General features: G+C 44.3%; 1 protein-coding gene across 2 annotated transcripts; it reads left to right on the top strand.

Moving 5' to 3' along the window:
- Positions 1–265: 265 nt before the first annotated feature.
- EIF2B2 (eukaryotic translation initiation factor 2B subunit beta) lies at positions 266–6,629 on the top strand. 2 transcript variants are annotated; one of them, XM_016208681.2, is made up of 8 exons: positions 266–470; positions 563–683; positions 836–984; positions 1,896–2,059; positions 2,702–2,797; positions 3,382–3,519; positions 4,516–4,582; positions 5,132–5,578. In XM_016208681.2, exons 1-8 carry the CDS (start codon positions 308–310, stop codon positions 5,182–5,184), a joined length of 951 nt encoding a protein of 316 aa, XP_016064167.1. In that variant the 5' UTR covers positions 266–307; the 3' UTR covers positions 5,185–5,578. The 2 variants fall into 2 exon arrangements, with proteins under 2 accessions (XP_016064167.1, XP_016064166.1); XM_016208680.2 differs by lacking the exon at positions 5,132–5,578 and adding an exon at positions 6,058–6,629 and having other exon boundaries at positions 275–470.
- Positions 6,630–12,501: the final 5,872 nt, after the last annotated feature.

Below are 12,501 nucleotides of genomic sequence, written 5' to 3'. Positions count from 1 at the left end.
GACGGGCTGTTTCCACGGCAACGGCACTAGCCACTCTCTCTGGACGCCTCTCGAATCACGTCTTCAGCGTCTGAGGAGCCGACGAGGCCAGTAGCGCTTCTCCCGGCCAGAGGCGCGCAGATTCGCCGCTGTCACTCAACTGGAGCCCCACGTCTTTGATTGGCTCAGGAAGCGAGGGGCGTGGCCTGCCACCTCCCCCAGCGGATTTTTTTTCTCGCAGAGCGGAAGCCGACCGGGTCCGTCCCGGAAGTGCAAACCCCGCGGTAGTGCAGGTGTGGGTTTCGCCGCCACGGCGGCTTCTTTCAAGATGCCCGGAGCGGCGGACAAGGCCTCGGAGTTGTCCGAGGGGATCGAGAGTTTCGTGGAGGCCCTGAAGCGGGGCGGCGGGCGGCGCAGCTCCGAGGACATGGCTCGCGAGACCCTGGGGCTGCTGCGCCGGATCATCACGGACCACCGCTGGAGCAACGCAAGTAAGCAGCTCCACGGTGTCCCTCTCCACTTTCCGTTCTCCATTCCTAGATGAAAGTCGCCCAGGCTTCATCCTCTCTGTCTTGGACTTCAGGGGAGCTGATGGAACTGATCCGCAGAGAGGGCCGGAGGATGACGGCCGCGCAGCCCTCGGAGACCACCGTGGGCAACATGGTGCGGAGAGTGCTCAGGATCATCCGGGAGGAGTATGGCAGGTCAGGCCTCCGCCCTGGGCTCCGGTTTGGATCCAGGGACGCTTTTTGCACGAGCCCCTGTCCACGCTTGGAGCCTTTATTGGCGCTGAACAGGCCTGTTACACATCACACCGCGTTCTCACCTCCTTCTTTGGGTCTTGTTGCCTCCACAGACTCCACGGACGCAGCGACGAGAGCGACCAGCAGGAGTCCCTGCACAAACTCTTGACATCGGGAGGCCTGAGCGAGGATTTCAGCTTTCCTTATGCCCAACTCCAGTCCAACATCATTGAGGCAATTAATGAGTTGCTCGTGGAACTGGGTGAGAGGCCTGACCCCTAGGTGGACGGAACAGGTTGCAGAAAAATGAGAGAACAGAAGACCCTCGGAGTTGTTCATCAGGAGGGATGGGCCATAGCTATTATTCTGGTTGTCAGAGGTTTCCCCTCCAACCTGATTAGGAAGGGTTGGAACAGGTGGTAGGACTAAGATAAGCCTCTCTACATTTCCTTACAGACCAATCCTTTGTAGATTGCAAATCCACTATGGCAGAGACTCCATTAGGACACGACTTTATTTTAATTTTAAAGAAGATGAACTCCCTAAAGCCAAGGCTAGTAGACCCTCCTTCACTACACTTCCTCTTGAACTTTTATACCCACTCAAGCCACCTCCATTCCCCTTTCTTTGTGACCCAGGTGATCTGCAAATACTTACTACAATCAGAGGTCTTCAGGGGAGGAAGAAGCTAGATCTGCCATGCACTGAGCTGCTGCTTCCAAATTCCTCCCCTGTTTTTCTTCTGTGGCCTCCCTCTCAGGTGGAGGTGTTTTGGCCACCTTTCAGAGGGTATTTTTTAGAAGGGGAAGTTCTCTTTACCCCACTGTCAGCACTTCAGGATTTCTCAGTTTGGACCGTTTCATGCCTGAAATCATTGTCTTCAAAATCAGTTGTAAAGGAGCTGGTGTCATGGCAGGGCAGGGGGGGTAAGTTGATGGTGAGGGGATACTGCTGCAGAGAGGGCAGGCTGAGAACTTGGGAGATAGAAGATCTCAGAGGAGCAGGGTTTTTAAGAAAATGTGACATTTCACATTGTTTGTAAACCCTGTGTTACCAGCATCAGCTAGGTAGCCAGTCTGTGTGATGGGCACACATCCCCCTTTGTGCTCTGCCATGTCTGTGTTGTGGCATGGCAGTTTCATACTTTCCTGGTAAAACTGGCTGTTCTTGCAGAAGGGACAATGGAGAACATTGCAGCCCAGGCTCTGGAGCACATCCACTCTAATGAGGTGATCATGACCATTGGCTTCTCTCGAACAGTAGAGGCCTTCCTCAAAGAGGCTGCCCGGAAGAGGAAATTCCATGTCATTGTGGCAGAGTGTGCTCCTTTCTGTCAGGTAGGGGCACTGCTGTAGTTGCTAAGAAATTGGGAGAGAATAAAGGAGTAATACATGGGACTCATGCCAACTTTGACTTGACAAACAAGACATTGAGAAGATAAAGTAAAATATTAAGAGAATTTTCAAGTTATTCATCCTGTGAACATTCTCAAACATTGGTTTAAGAAAGTTGGGTGAGCTGCTGGGTCCATGAAAAGATACATATTGATCTTTTTTTAGGAATCAAAATAGGGCAAATTACCTTGGGGATGACTGAGTCCTGGTCTGATGTCATTCAATCCCTAGATAAATAATAGGTTTCAAAGAAGGACATATGTAAGGAGGCAGAATGTTGTAAAATAATGAGCAGGGAGGACTCATGTTAGCGATGCCTGATTATGCAAGCAAGTAGTATTTCCAGTTTTGTGGACACTCTGGTGCTGCTGTGAAGTATTAAATATTTACTGGCTTCCTCTGGGCTTCCTTGCAGCTTACCAGAGAGTACCTACCACAGGCATAAAAATGAGTTATGTGTTGAAAAGTTAGTTATAGGTTGAATATGCTCAGTATTGCAAAATTCCACAGATCCAGTTACATTTTAGAGGTCTTTCACTCTCTCTCACTCTTTGTCCCAGCATCAGCCTTTGTCTCGTACTGCAGGGTCATGAAATGGCAGTCAATTTGTCTAAAGCGGGTATTGAGACAACTGTCATGACTGATGCTGCCATTTTTGCTGTGATGTCAAGAGTCAACAAGGTAGGTGTGTTTAGAGGTATGTTTTGTTGAATTTATGAAGATTATACCTCTAAAATATTGATTTTTATTCTCTATTTTGTAATATCCATTGGAAGAGGTCCTTTTGAAAGTGCACACTTGAACCTTTTAACTCTATTAACTGAATGATTTTCCCTTTGTCTGTCATTGGTCCTCATTTGGAATAGCCTGTTTTTGGTTAAAGTATTGAAAGAATGAAGTGGAACTACTCTAAGTAGGTCAGCTACTAGGGATCCAGGAACAGGCTCAGAGAACTTGTTGTTGGTGGATGGAGAATGAGAAAAGCTCCCTGCTTCTCGGGAGGTGTGGCATATAGATTTTTAGAAGACAAGGCCAAAAGCAGCAAGTATTGCAGTTTCCTGTCCTGTACTATGTTCACTCTTTCCTTGGGAACCCACTTTTAAGCTAGAACTTGTGGTCCTGAGCCTAGAATCCCTTTCTCTCAACTGCTGTGTGACCCCCTTCAGGATGCCAAGACTCAGGATTGAGTGTTTAGGCTGTTGTGCCCAATGGCCCTATTAAGGCTTTATCCCCAGGATGCTCACATTTTTCTTCCTGTCTCAAAGGTGATCATTGGCACGAAGACCATCCTGGCCAACGGTGCCCTGAGAGCTGTGACAGGAACTCATACTCTAGCATTGGCAGCAAAACACCATTCCACCCCACTCATCGTCTGTGCCCCTATGTTCAAGCTTTCCCCACAGGTATGTCTGTCTGTCTTTAAGCAACAGAGAGAAGGAAGCCAAAGGGTAGGCTTGATCTCTGGGCTTTCAACCTACTCTGGGGCTACTCTTTATCTGTATTTACTCAATGGATTAGATCCAGTAGAGGCTGGAAAAAGCCACCAGGGAGTCTTGATCCAGGAAAAACAATTGATATTTATAACCTAGCAGCTTTAAGAAGTCAAAATTGTAAGGTCAGGACAATACATAGTTGAGGAAGGCCTATTGTTTACATTGCTACTACTCCTCATCACCCTGACTACTTCTCAAAATGCCAAGCAAGTTAAAACTAGGAACATACAATTTGTTTTATTTGTCATAGTTCCAGGGACTGTCCTCTGAAGCCTGAATACAAAAAGTTACTAAGTAAAGAGTTATTTCATTAGTGATAAAAACTATTTGCTTTGAAAATATCAAATCTATTTATAGGTCTCTACTTTTTTAATTGAGGTATATTTCACACAACATACAATTAACCATTTAAAAATGTTCAGTTTAGTGGCATTTACTACATTCACAGCATTGTGCAACTACCACTCTCTAGTCATCTCAGAAAAACACTCAGTACCCATTAAATAATCATTCCCTTTTCTCTCTTCTCATCTTCTAGTAATCACTAACCTGCTTTCTGTCTCTGGGGGTTTACCTATTGTGGATATTTTATATAAAAGGAGTACAGTATGTACCCTTTTGTATATGACCTTTTCACTTAGCACACTGTTTTTGAGGTTATCTGAGTTGTAGCACAGGACTTGATTTCTTTTTATGGCTGAATAATATTCTAGTGTCTGGATATACCACAATTTATCTGTTCACCTCTTGATGGGCGTTTGGATATTTTCTACCTTTTGGCTTTTGTGAATACTGCTGCTGTAAACACATGTGTACATGTTTCTGTGTGGACGTTATTTCTCTTGGGTATATACTTAGAAATAGAATTGCTGGGACTATTTTTTTTTTTAAATGTTTCTTTTCTAGTTCCCCAATGAAGAAGATTCATTTCACAAGTTTGTGACTCCTGAAGAAGTCCTGCCCTTCACAGAAGGTACAAAAGTGTGTGTGTGCACGTGTGTGTGTTTTGGTTTCAGTGGTCAGTGGGATTGAATACTGTCAGGTGGTACTTTTTTTTTTTTTTTTTAATCCTCACTTGAGGATATTTTTTCCATTGGTTTTCAGAGAGAGAGTGGAAAGGAAAGAGAGAGAGAAACATTGATGTGAGGGAGACATATCGATTGGTTGCCTCCCGCACACTCCCTGACCTGGGCTGGGGATCGAGCCTGCAACTCAGCTTTGTGCCCTTGGCTGGAATCGAACCCAGGACCCTTTAGTCTGAGGGCAGATGCTCTAACCACTGAGCCAAACTGGCTAGGGCCGGGTGGTTCTTTTTATCATACTTGTGGGGACTGTTCTCTTTAGCAGCTTAGAGTGCCTGGAGACCTGATCTCACTTAGGTTCATTTTGTTCTGAAACTAATCTGTCTTAGCTGAGTTACTGGAGCCATGGCGGGTTGGATCACCCAACATTGACTGGGTTCGGCTTTGCACGTTGTTTGAGACACAGGCAACAACCCAATGGGAAATATACTTGTTTTCAGTTGCTGCCAGAAGTCATTTTGCTGAAGTGGTTGCCAAAGGAAGCAGGCTCTGAAATGTTCCGACTTATAAAACTTGCTTATAACTTGGATACCTTTTTGTGTTGGGGTCCTTTTTTCTGACTTCTGGAGGCAGCAGCTGTGGTCAGTGAGCCTCATCAACAGTTAACATGGCCTGAAACAGCCTCTGGGAGCAAACATAGCATTTGGGGTGCTAATTCTTCTTGAAAGTTGAATAACATCTACTTATTTAAACATTCATTCTTAGAAATATTTGTATCTCTTGAGCACCTTCTATGTACTGACACTGTTCTGGGCACGAGCAATATGACAGTGACACTGCAGGTAGGCCCTCCTCCCACAGAGCTTGCATCCTGGTGCAGCAGATGGACAGGACATATCAGGTCATGGGGTGTCTTAGGGAAAACAGACAAGGACAATGAGATGGAAAGTGACTAGGGGACGACCTTAGCTTGGGGAAGGGTCTTAATGAGATGACATTTCAGCCGAGTTCTGGATCCATAGAGCGCCCCGGGAAGATCAGGGAGAGAGCTGTCCAGGCATTGGTGCAAAGGCTCTGAGTTGGGTACGTGCTTAGCTAATTGGGAAAAGATGCCATATGGCTGGAGAGGAATGAGCAAGAAGTAGAGGGGTACGACTTGTAAGTAGTGTTGGTGGCGGGGAGGGCCAGAGCTTGAAGGCTGCAATTCCAAGTTTACTTCTATTCTAAGGGCGAAGGAGAGGCATCGGAGAGTTTTAATCAGGGAGCATCATGCTCTAAAGTCATCTCTTCTGGCTTGCATTTGCTGTAGCTTCCCTTCCTTGGGGTTGCAAGTGTGCCTGCATTATTGAGCCTAGAATCTATGTGTTACTTAACCATTAGTGCAGGAGCCTCAGTTTTATCTTTATAACCTGTGATTGCCTTTCAGGAGACATTCTGGAGAAAGTCAGCGTTCATTGCCCTGTGTTTGACTATGTTCCTCCAGAGCTCATTACCCTTTTTATCTCCAACATTGGTGGGAACGCACCTTCCTACATCTACCGCCTGATGAGTGAACTCTACCATCCTGATGATCATGTCCTATGACCCCACTCGTCCTAAGCAGAAGCTGCTTAGGCACTAAACACAGAATGGAGAGGTGACTTTGGTGCCACTGCTGAAATGCATTTTCCTTGTAATGGGGGAGTAAACTGGAGTCAACCTAAAAAAAACAGATACTGTTTTTGCCTTTTTAGTCACCCCATAAGAAGGATGCACGTCCAGGACTGTTTTTTGTTTGTTTGTTTTTTTGCCTTTCAGGTCTTAATAGAGCAGCAGGGCTTGACCTATTGGTTTTGGAGCTTCTTAGTGACCTGGGGTGTCTGTTTCAGGAACTTTAACTTTCTGGTTCAGTAGTGTGTTAAACAAAACCCTGAACAGCTTGTGGGGATACAGGTTTTTGCTCAGAAATAGCTACCACACCTTTTCGTAGGCTGTGCCAATAAAAGCTGCTCGAAGGTTCCTGAGTTGGTTTATTTCTTGTTCTGCTCTGATTGAACTGCCTGAAACAGCAGCAGCAGAGCCCTTTTCATGTTTTCAGAGAGGGCTGTAATTAGAAGTAACAGTCTAAATCAGAGAAGTACAAATGAAAGTATTTACAGTTTCCTTTATAATTTACTGGAAATGGTCCCAAACAACTTGTTAGTAATCTAAGCCTGTGGTTCCAAAACCTCTGATCATCAGAACCATCTGGGAGCTTAAAAAAACAAACATTCTTGGGCTCCATCCCAGACCCACTACATCTGATCACTGGGGTGGCACCTGGGAATCTGTTTAAAGCTCCCCAGGAAAGGACCCTCTCGTGTACTGTTATTAGGATTGTAAACTGGTACAATCTTTTCTAGGGCAGTTTTGAACCTGCACTTCTTGAATTATTTATACAAGCACACAAAGGTACAAAAGAGACTGTCCATTTTAGCAGCTGTAATGTTACAGTATTGTTAGTTAAAAGCAAGAAAGGTTTTAAAATAATTATGATATACCATGGGACATTATGTATCCACTGCAGTAGAGGTTCCAAAGGGTGGCTTGAGGGCAGTGTCTGGATTGGCTGGTTCACCCAGTATTTGAATTAGTTATCAATATATAAATATATGGAGATTGCACATTAAACAAATTTAGGTCTCTTGCTTCTTTCGAGAACTCAAATGATTTGGCAGTTCTGGATCCACATTCCCAAGTGGCAGCAGTTGGCTAGAGTTTGGTAGCTTCTGATTTCATTAGATGGAAAACCTCCAGGTTTCTGCAGTTCCTCCCAGCTCCATTTAACTTATTTATGTTATCTGCCTAACCCCTGTAAGGCATTTGATATGTGAGCCTTGTGTTAATGAATGGGATAGATTTGTAAAGAAGTCTATTTTATATTAGTTAAAAACAAGCTAGGGAACAAACCAAGCTGCAGAGCAACGTGCTTAATAAGATCCTTCATTAAAACCAAACCAAACTTATACTTGCATAGGATAAAATTCTGAAAGAAGAACGCCAAACAGTGGCAAGCAGGAAGACGTCTACTTTTATTTAGTATGTTTACATATTGTTTCCATATTTTATGTGGGCTAATTTAATAATTTTTTTTTCTTTAATATATCTTTATTGATTTCAGGGAGAGGGAGAGCGAGATAGAAACATCAATGATGAGAGAGTCATCATTGATCAGCTGCCTCCTGTATGCCCCTGACTGGGGATTGAGCCCACAACCCAGGCATGTGCCCTGACCGGGAATCGAACCTCGAACTCCTGGATCCTAGGTTGATGCTCAGCCGCTGAGCCACGCCGGGCCAGGCAGTAATTACGTTTTTTAAAACTCTCCCCAGGTAACCCAGGTGATCTCTGTGTTTGGAAAGTATTGGTCTAAAGCTGAAGTCCAAGCAGACTTGAGTATGCAGGGACGCCCCCTGGAATGCTTGTCTCAGAGGCTGGCCTTCTACTTCTTGCAGTCTGTGGGGTGGAAAGAGCCCCGGGAGTCTGCAAGCACCCCAAGGGATTTTAACGAGGGATTTGATAACCACACTTGGGTAAACACTGGCCAGAGGCACTCTACTCTTTTGATATCTACTTAGATCTTTGCCTTAGGGCTCTTGCATTCCCTAAGGGAGGAAAAAAAAACAAGATCTGGAGAGTCAGTCTAAAAGACTGACCTAGAAGTCCTATGACTCACAAGAGCCTGACTCACTCAGGGCTCAGTCTGTCAATTATTTCTCACAGCGTCTAAGACCCCAGCTTTCTCAGTGAAGTGGCTTCTAGCTGCCAATTACGAGCAATTGTCTCCTCTGAAGGCACCAATTCTAACAGCAATTCACTTGGGTATAATTGTGTGGTCTGGAGTAAGAGCAGCAGTGAGTCAAGGAACTTAAATCTTTTTCTGGCTCCAAAAATGCTTTATGATACTTGTTCTTTGTGCATCTTAGTCTCTGGGTTAAAATTAGCACCAACGTCCTTCCCAGGCATAACTGGGATGGATGAAGGTTACAAGGGTAGAGGCTCTCTTTTTGGTCAGCTCTTCAGTGCCTAGAACAGAACTGCATAAATGCATATTCTTTAGACTCTGAGGACCTCAAGTAAATCCCACAAAGCTATTTATGTGTCTCGTTTTTTCTATTTCTCTCTCCCCCTGTTCCTATTTGAGGAAGAGTAAATATTGGAAAGGGGGACCCTGGGTGGAACAGGGTCTGAGGAGTTCCATGTCAGCTTACTACCTGTGAGCCTTTGTCCCCACCTCACTCCCCACCTTTGCAGTCAGAACACAGAAACTCATTTAAAAAAACTTCTAGCTTAGAGATAATTAATAGAAAGAGGACGCCATGGATGTGAAAGTTTTCCTGACTATGCTAAATAAACCAAGTTAGATAACTTAATACAGTTTGTAAAGACACTTTTCCCACGGTCTGTATCTTCCAATTTGGGCGGAGGGCAGGAAAGGCACAATTCTTGGAACTCAAATAAGGAACAAAAATTCCTAATTTAGCCTCAGAAGAGAAGTCTCTGAAAAATACTTTACCAAGAAAAACTTAAGTGTAAAGTGATACCTCAGAAAAAATGCCAGTACCCATAGGGTCATAAGTTTCACAGATGTGCTTCAAAACCACTTCTCAGAGCAAGCTGTTGCACCAGCGTGCAGGTTAACGAAGGCGGCCAGCCACGCAGTTCCGCTGTTGAGCGATATGGCTCTGTAATGCCACATATGTAGAACTCAGGACATCAGAACTGCTTTGCCATAAAGATAGTACAGGTGGCGATGTAATTATTGTAAAGGCCCCATTGTATCCACCTGTCCTCACAAAAACTCCCTCTGCAGACATGCACCTGGTTTACACAGGGGAGCTATTTGAAGTGTGCCTTGGCGGTGGTTTATGTCTGGCCTGCCTCGCTCTGAATTCTTTCACTTGCCAAACAGCTGCTGCAGGACACTGCAGTGGCCAAGCAGTCCCTGTCAGCAAGGAGCCAGAGTCTAAGCTTGCGGTCTTCACGGCACTCACACGGAGGGCGGCCTTTCAGCCTAACCGCACTTGAAGTGATGATTGCTTGATGTTTGTATTAAACACTGTGCGGAAGGGAAGGAGCCTTTCAGTCGTGTTTTTTGTTTGTTTGTTTTTTTGAGTCATGTAACATTTAGAATTAAGACCTGCCTAGAAAAACTTGGCAGGATTCCTGAAATTCGTAATTTATACATTAAATTCTGCAATTTACTACTACAAAAGAGAGGTGATGAACTACCTTGAATAACGATAAACTAATAACAGTAGCTAACTCCAAACCACTATTTTGTGGGGACCGTCATTACTTGCTTTTGAAGTAAAGGAGCACTTGCTCAGTCAGGCAAGCCGTAGGGGCAGAGAGCAGCTTCTTCAGGCTGCTGCTGAGTCACACTAGCTCGCTGGCTCCCTAGGCTCCAACATGGAAGACGCTCCGATTCCCACGGGCTTTGACTGCGCTGCCTGAACTTCATCAGATGTTTCTGGGTAAGACTGAGTGCTCTATGAGAAATGGCCGTGTGTTGAAAATGACCCAAGGGTTTGAAAAATCCTAAGCCATAGGATAACCCCTTTTTTCTTTATACCCCCCACAATTTCTGATGCAATTTGTTTAGAAGGGACTCGAGTTACTGAATGATGAATAAATGAATTAATGGAGGGACAGAAGGAAGGGTCTGCTTGGTGCAGATTATCCAGGTTTCTGGTTTCCCAGACTTCTTTTCCTCTCTTCTGAGCCCACCTTTTTGCCATCTCACTGTTGATGAGCAACTTCAGCTCAGAAAGGGTGACAATAGGCAGGACATACAGTGGCAAACATACCCATCAGTTCTCATTGACTTACTTTTGTAGAGAGTTTTAATGGAATGGGGTGGTACTCCAAGTGGGAAACGGAGAAAGTTCTCTGTGCCAGAAACTGCTCTTCCCTTCGCTCAGATATGCTGTTACCAGCGAAGCTTCAGCTGAGCTCGGCTGTCAGTGCTCTCCAGGAACTGACGGGCTGCATCTGTTCTCAGCTTGGCATGGCCTCCTCAGCCCCCTACACATCTCTAGAACTTGGCCCCCTCCTGCTCTGCCCCTGTTCTGGTTGTCTTGTTTCTTTCACTACCTGTTAGGCCCAGATCCCAGCTGTTCATTTGTTCTGACACTTCCCTTGCTCTGAAATCTGATTGCTAGAAGCTCTCCGTTGCCAACTACTCATGGAGTGCAGATCCCCAGCTAGGTTCTGGACCTTGCCCTAGCCCTCTCCCCAGTCTCTCCTTCCTTCTAGCCTACACTCTAAGCTTCCCGATACTGCTCCTATTGCCATCTATAGACTTAATTCTGACAGAATTATTTCCTCTTACCTCAATAATAAAGATATAGCTGGAACTCAGTGGTCCCTAAACCTAGAGGAAGTTACCATATTCTATCATCAGTTTCCTTGCCTCTCTCCCTGACTACAGCTAAGTTTCTTAAAGTTATGTACCTTTATTTCTCAATAAGAATTTGAAGGGTGTTACCAAAAAAAGGAACTCTTAAGAACTTCATTGCATATCTCATCTCTCAAGTTTTACTCTGAAGTTAGCGAAGTCTCCACCAACCAGAATCTAATAAAAATGAACCACTAAGTTTCAAACTGATAAGTTGCTAATAAATTAAAAATACATAGGGCAGTATGGGGGTACTAATGGGAAGGACTGTGCGACGTGAAGTCACACAGACCTGGGTCTGCATTCTGGCTCTCTTAGGTAGGTCCTTGGCAAACTAGTCAACATCTCTGAGCCTTAGTAGTCTCACTGTAAAAAAGAGATACTAGCTTCCTAAGAGGACTGTTGTAAGGATTGAAATAATGTATACATGGTAACTATTATTCTTGTTATTGGAGCTAGAAAACTTGGATATCACTCTCAGCTTTACTTACCGGCTGTGTGATCTTAGACATATCACCTAGCATTTTTCATCCTTAGTTTCCCTGTCGGTAAAATGGGGAGAATACCACCTTATCCCATGGGTTGCCAAGAAATTCAAATAAGATAGAAAATGTATGTAAAAATTATGTCATAAACTTTAAAAATTATGAAAAAGATGTTGCAATGAGAATTTCCATTTTTGTATTTCCTGACCAGCTGCTCAAATAGGCCTTTGTATCAGTGGAATTATTTTTCATTGATAAATTGGAAAATTTAAATGTATCTTTACTCTTATGGCACCTGAGTTAAAAAACAAACCAGAACAAAACCCTAACAGGCAGTAATAACAGTAATGTTAGATATTTTTGGCTAATAGATTGGTTTTATGCTGATGCATGCTACTGAGTTTATAAATTATTAAAATAGTATAATTATCTCTTACACTGATTGATTTGGGCTAGCTAGGAGAATTGGTTACATAATTTATGGAGAACTTTTTCTAATCCTCTCTTATTTTCCAGAAAACAGTGGTTTGAGGTTATAGCAAAACCTTTAGAAATTGCACCCCATCATCCTAATATAAGAGGTATTGTAACACATTTTAGTCACACAGATTGGTCTGACTTAAAAAGACTTTTAAAACTCTCAGGACAGCTGGCCTCCATGTAGGTCTGGAGAGTGAAGACAGAGGTCCAGAGGCCAGGGCACCCCACTGGGCCTGGAGGCAGAGCCCCTGACGGCCTTGTCAACCCCCCTGAAAACACCCTCCTTTCTAAGGTCATCTCTCCGGGCCATGAAACCGTTTATGCGTATTTAGAAGAATAAAGACCATTTCTAGACAGTGGTGCCTATTCTTCAGGGTTCCAATTACGTAATTCTACAAGGATCCCCTTGAAAACCAGCGAAGGCTTTCCCTGAACCTTCTCAGGCACACGCTAATGAATGCAATACTTCATTGCTCCTGTAAGATTC

Source organism: Miniopterus natalensis, chromosome 1 (genome assembly GCF_054644295.1).
Source record: "Miniopterus natalensis isolate mMinNat1 chromosome 1, mMinNat1.hap1, whole genome shotgun sequence".
Lineage (NCBI taxonomy): Eukaryota > Metazoa > Chordata > Mammalia > Chiroptera > Miniopteridae > Miniopterus > Miniopterus natalensis.
The sequence above is the reverse complement of the archived record's forward strand: the minus strand, read 5'-3'. Positions and strand labels throughout refer to the sequence as shown.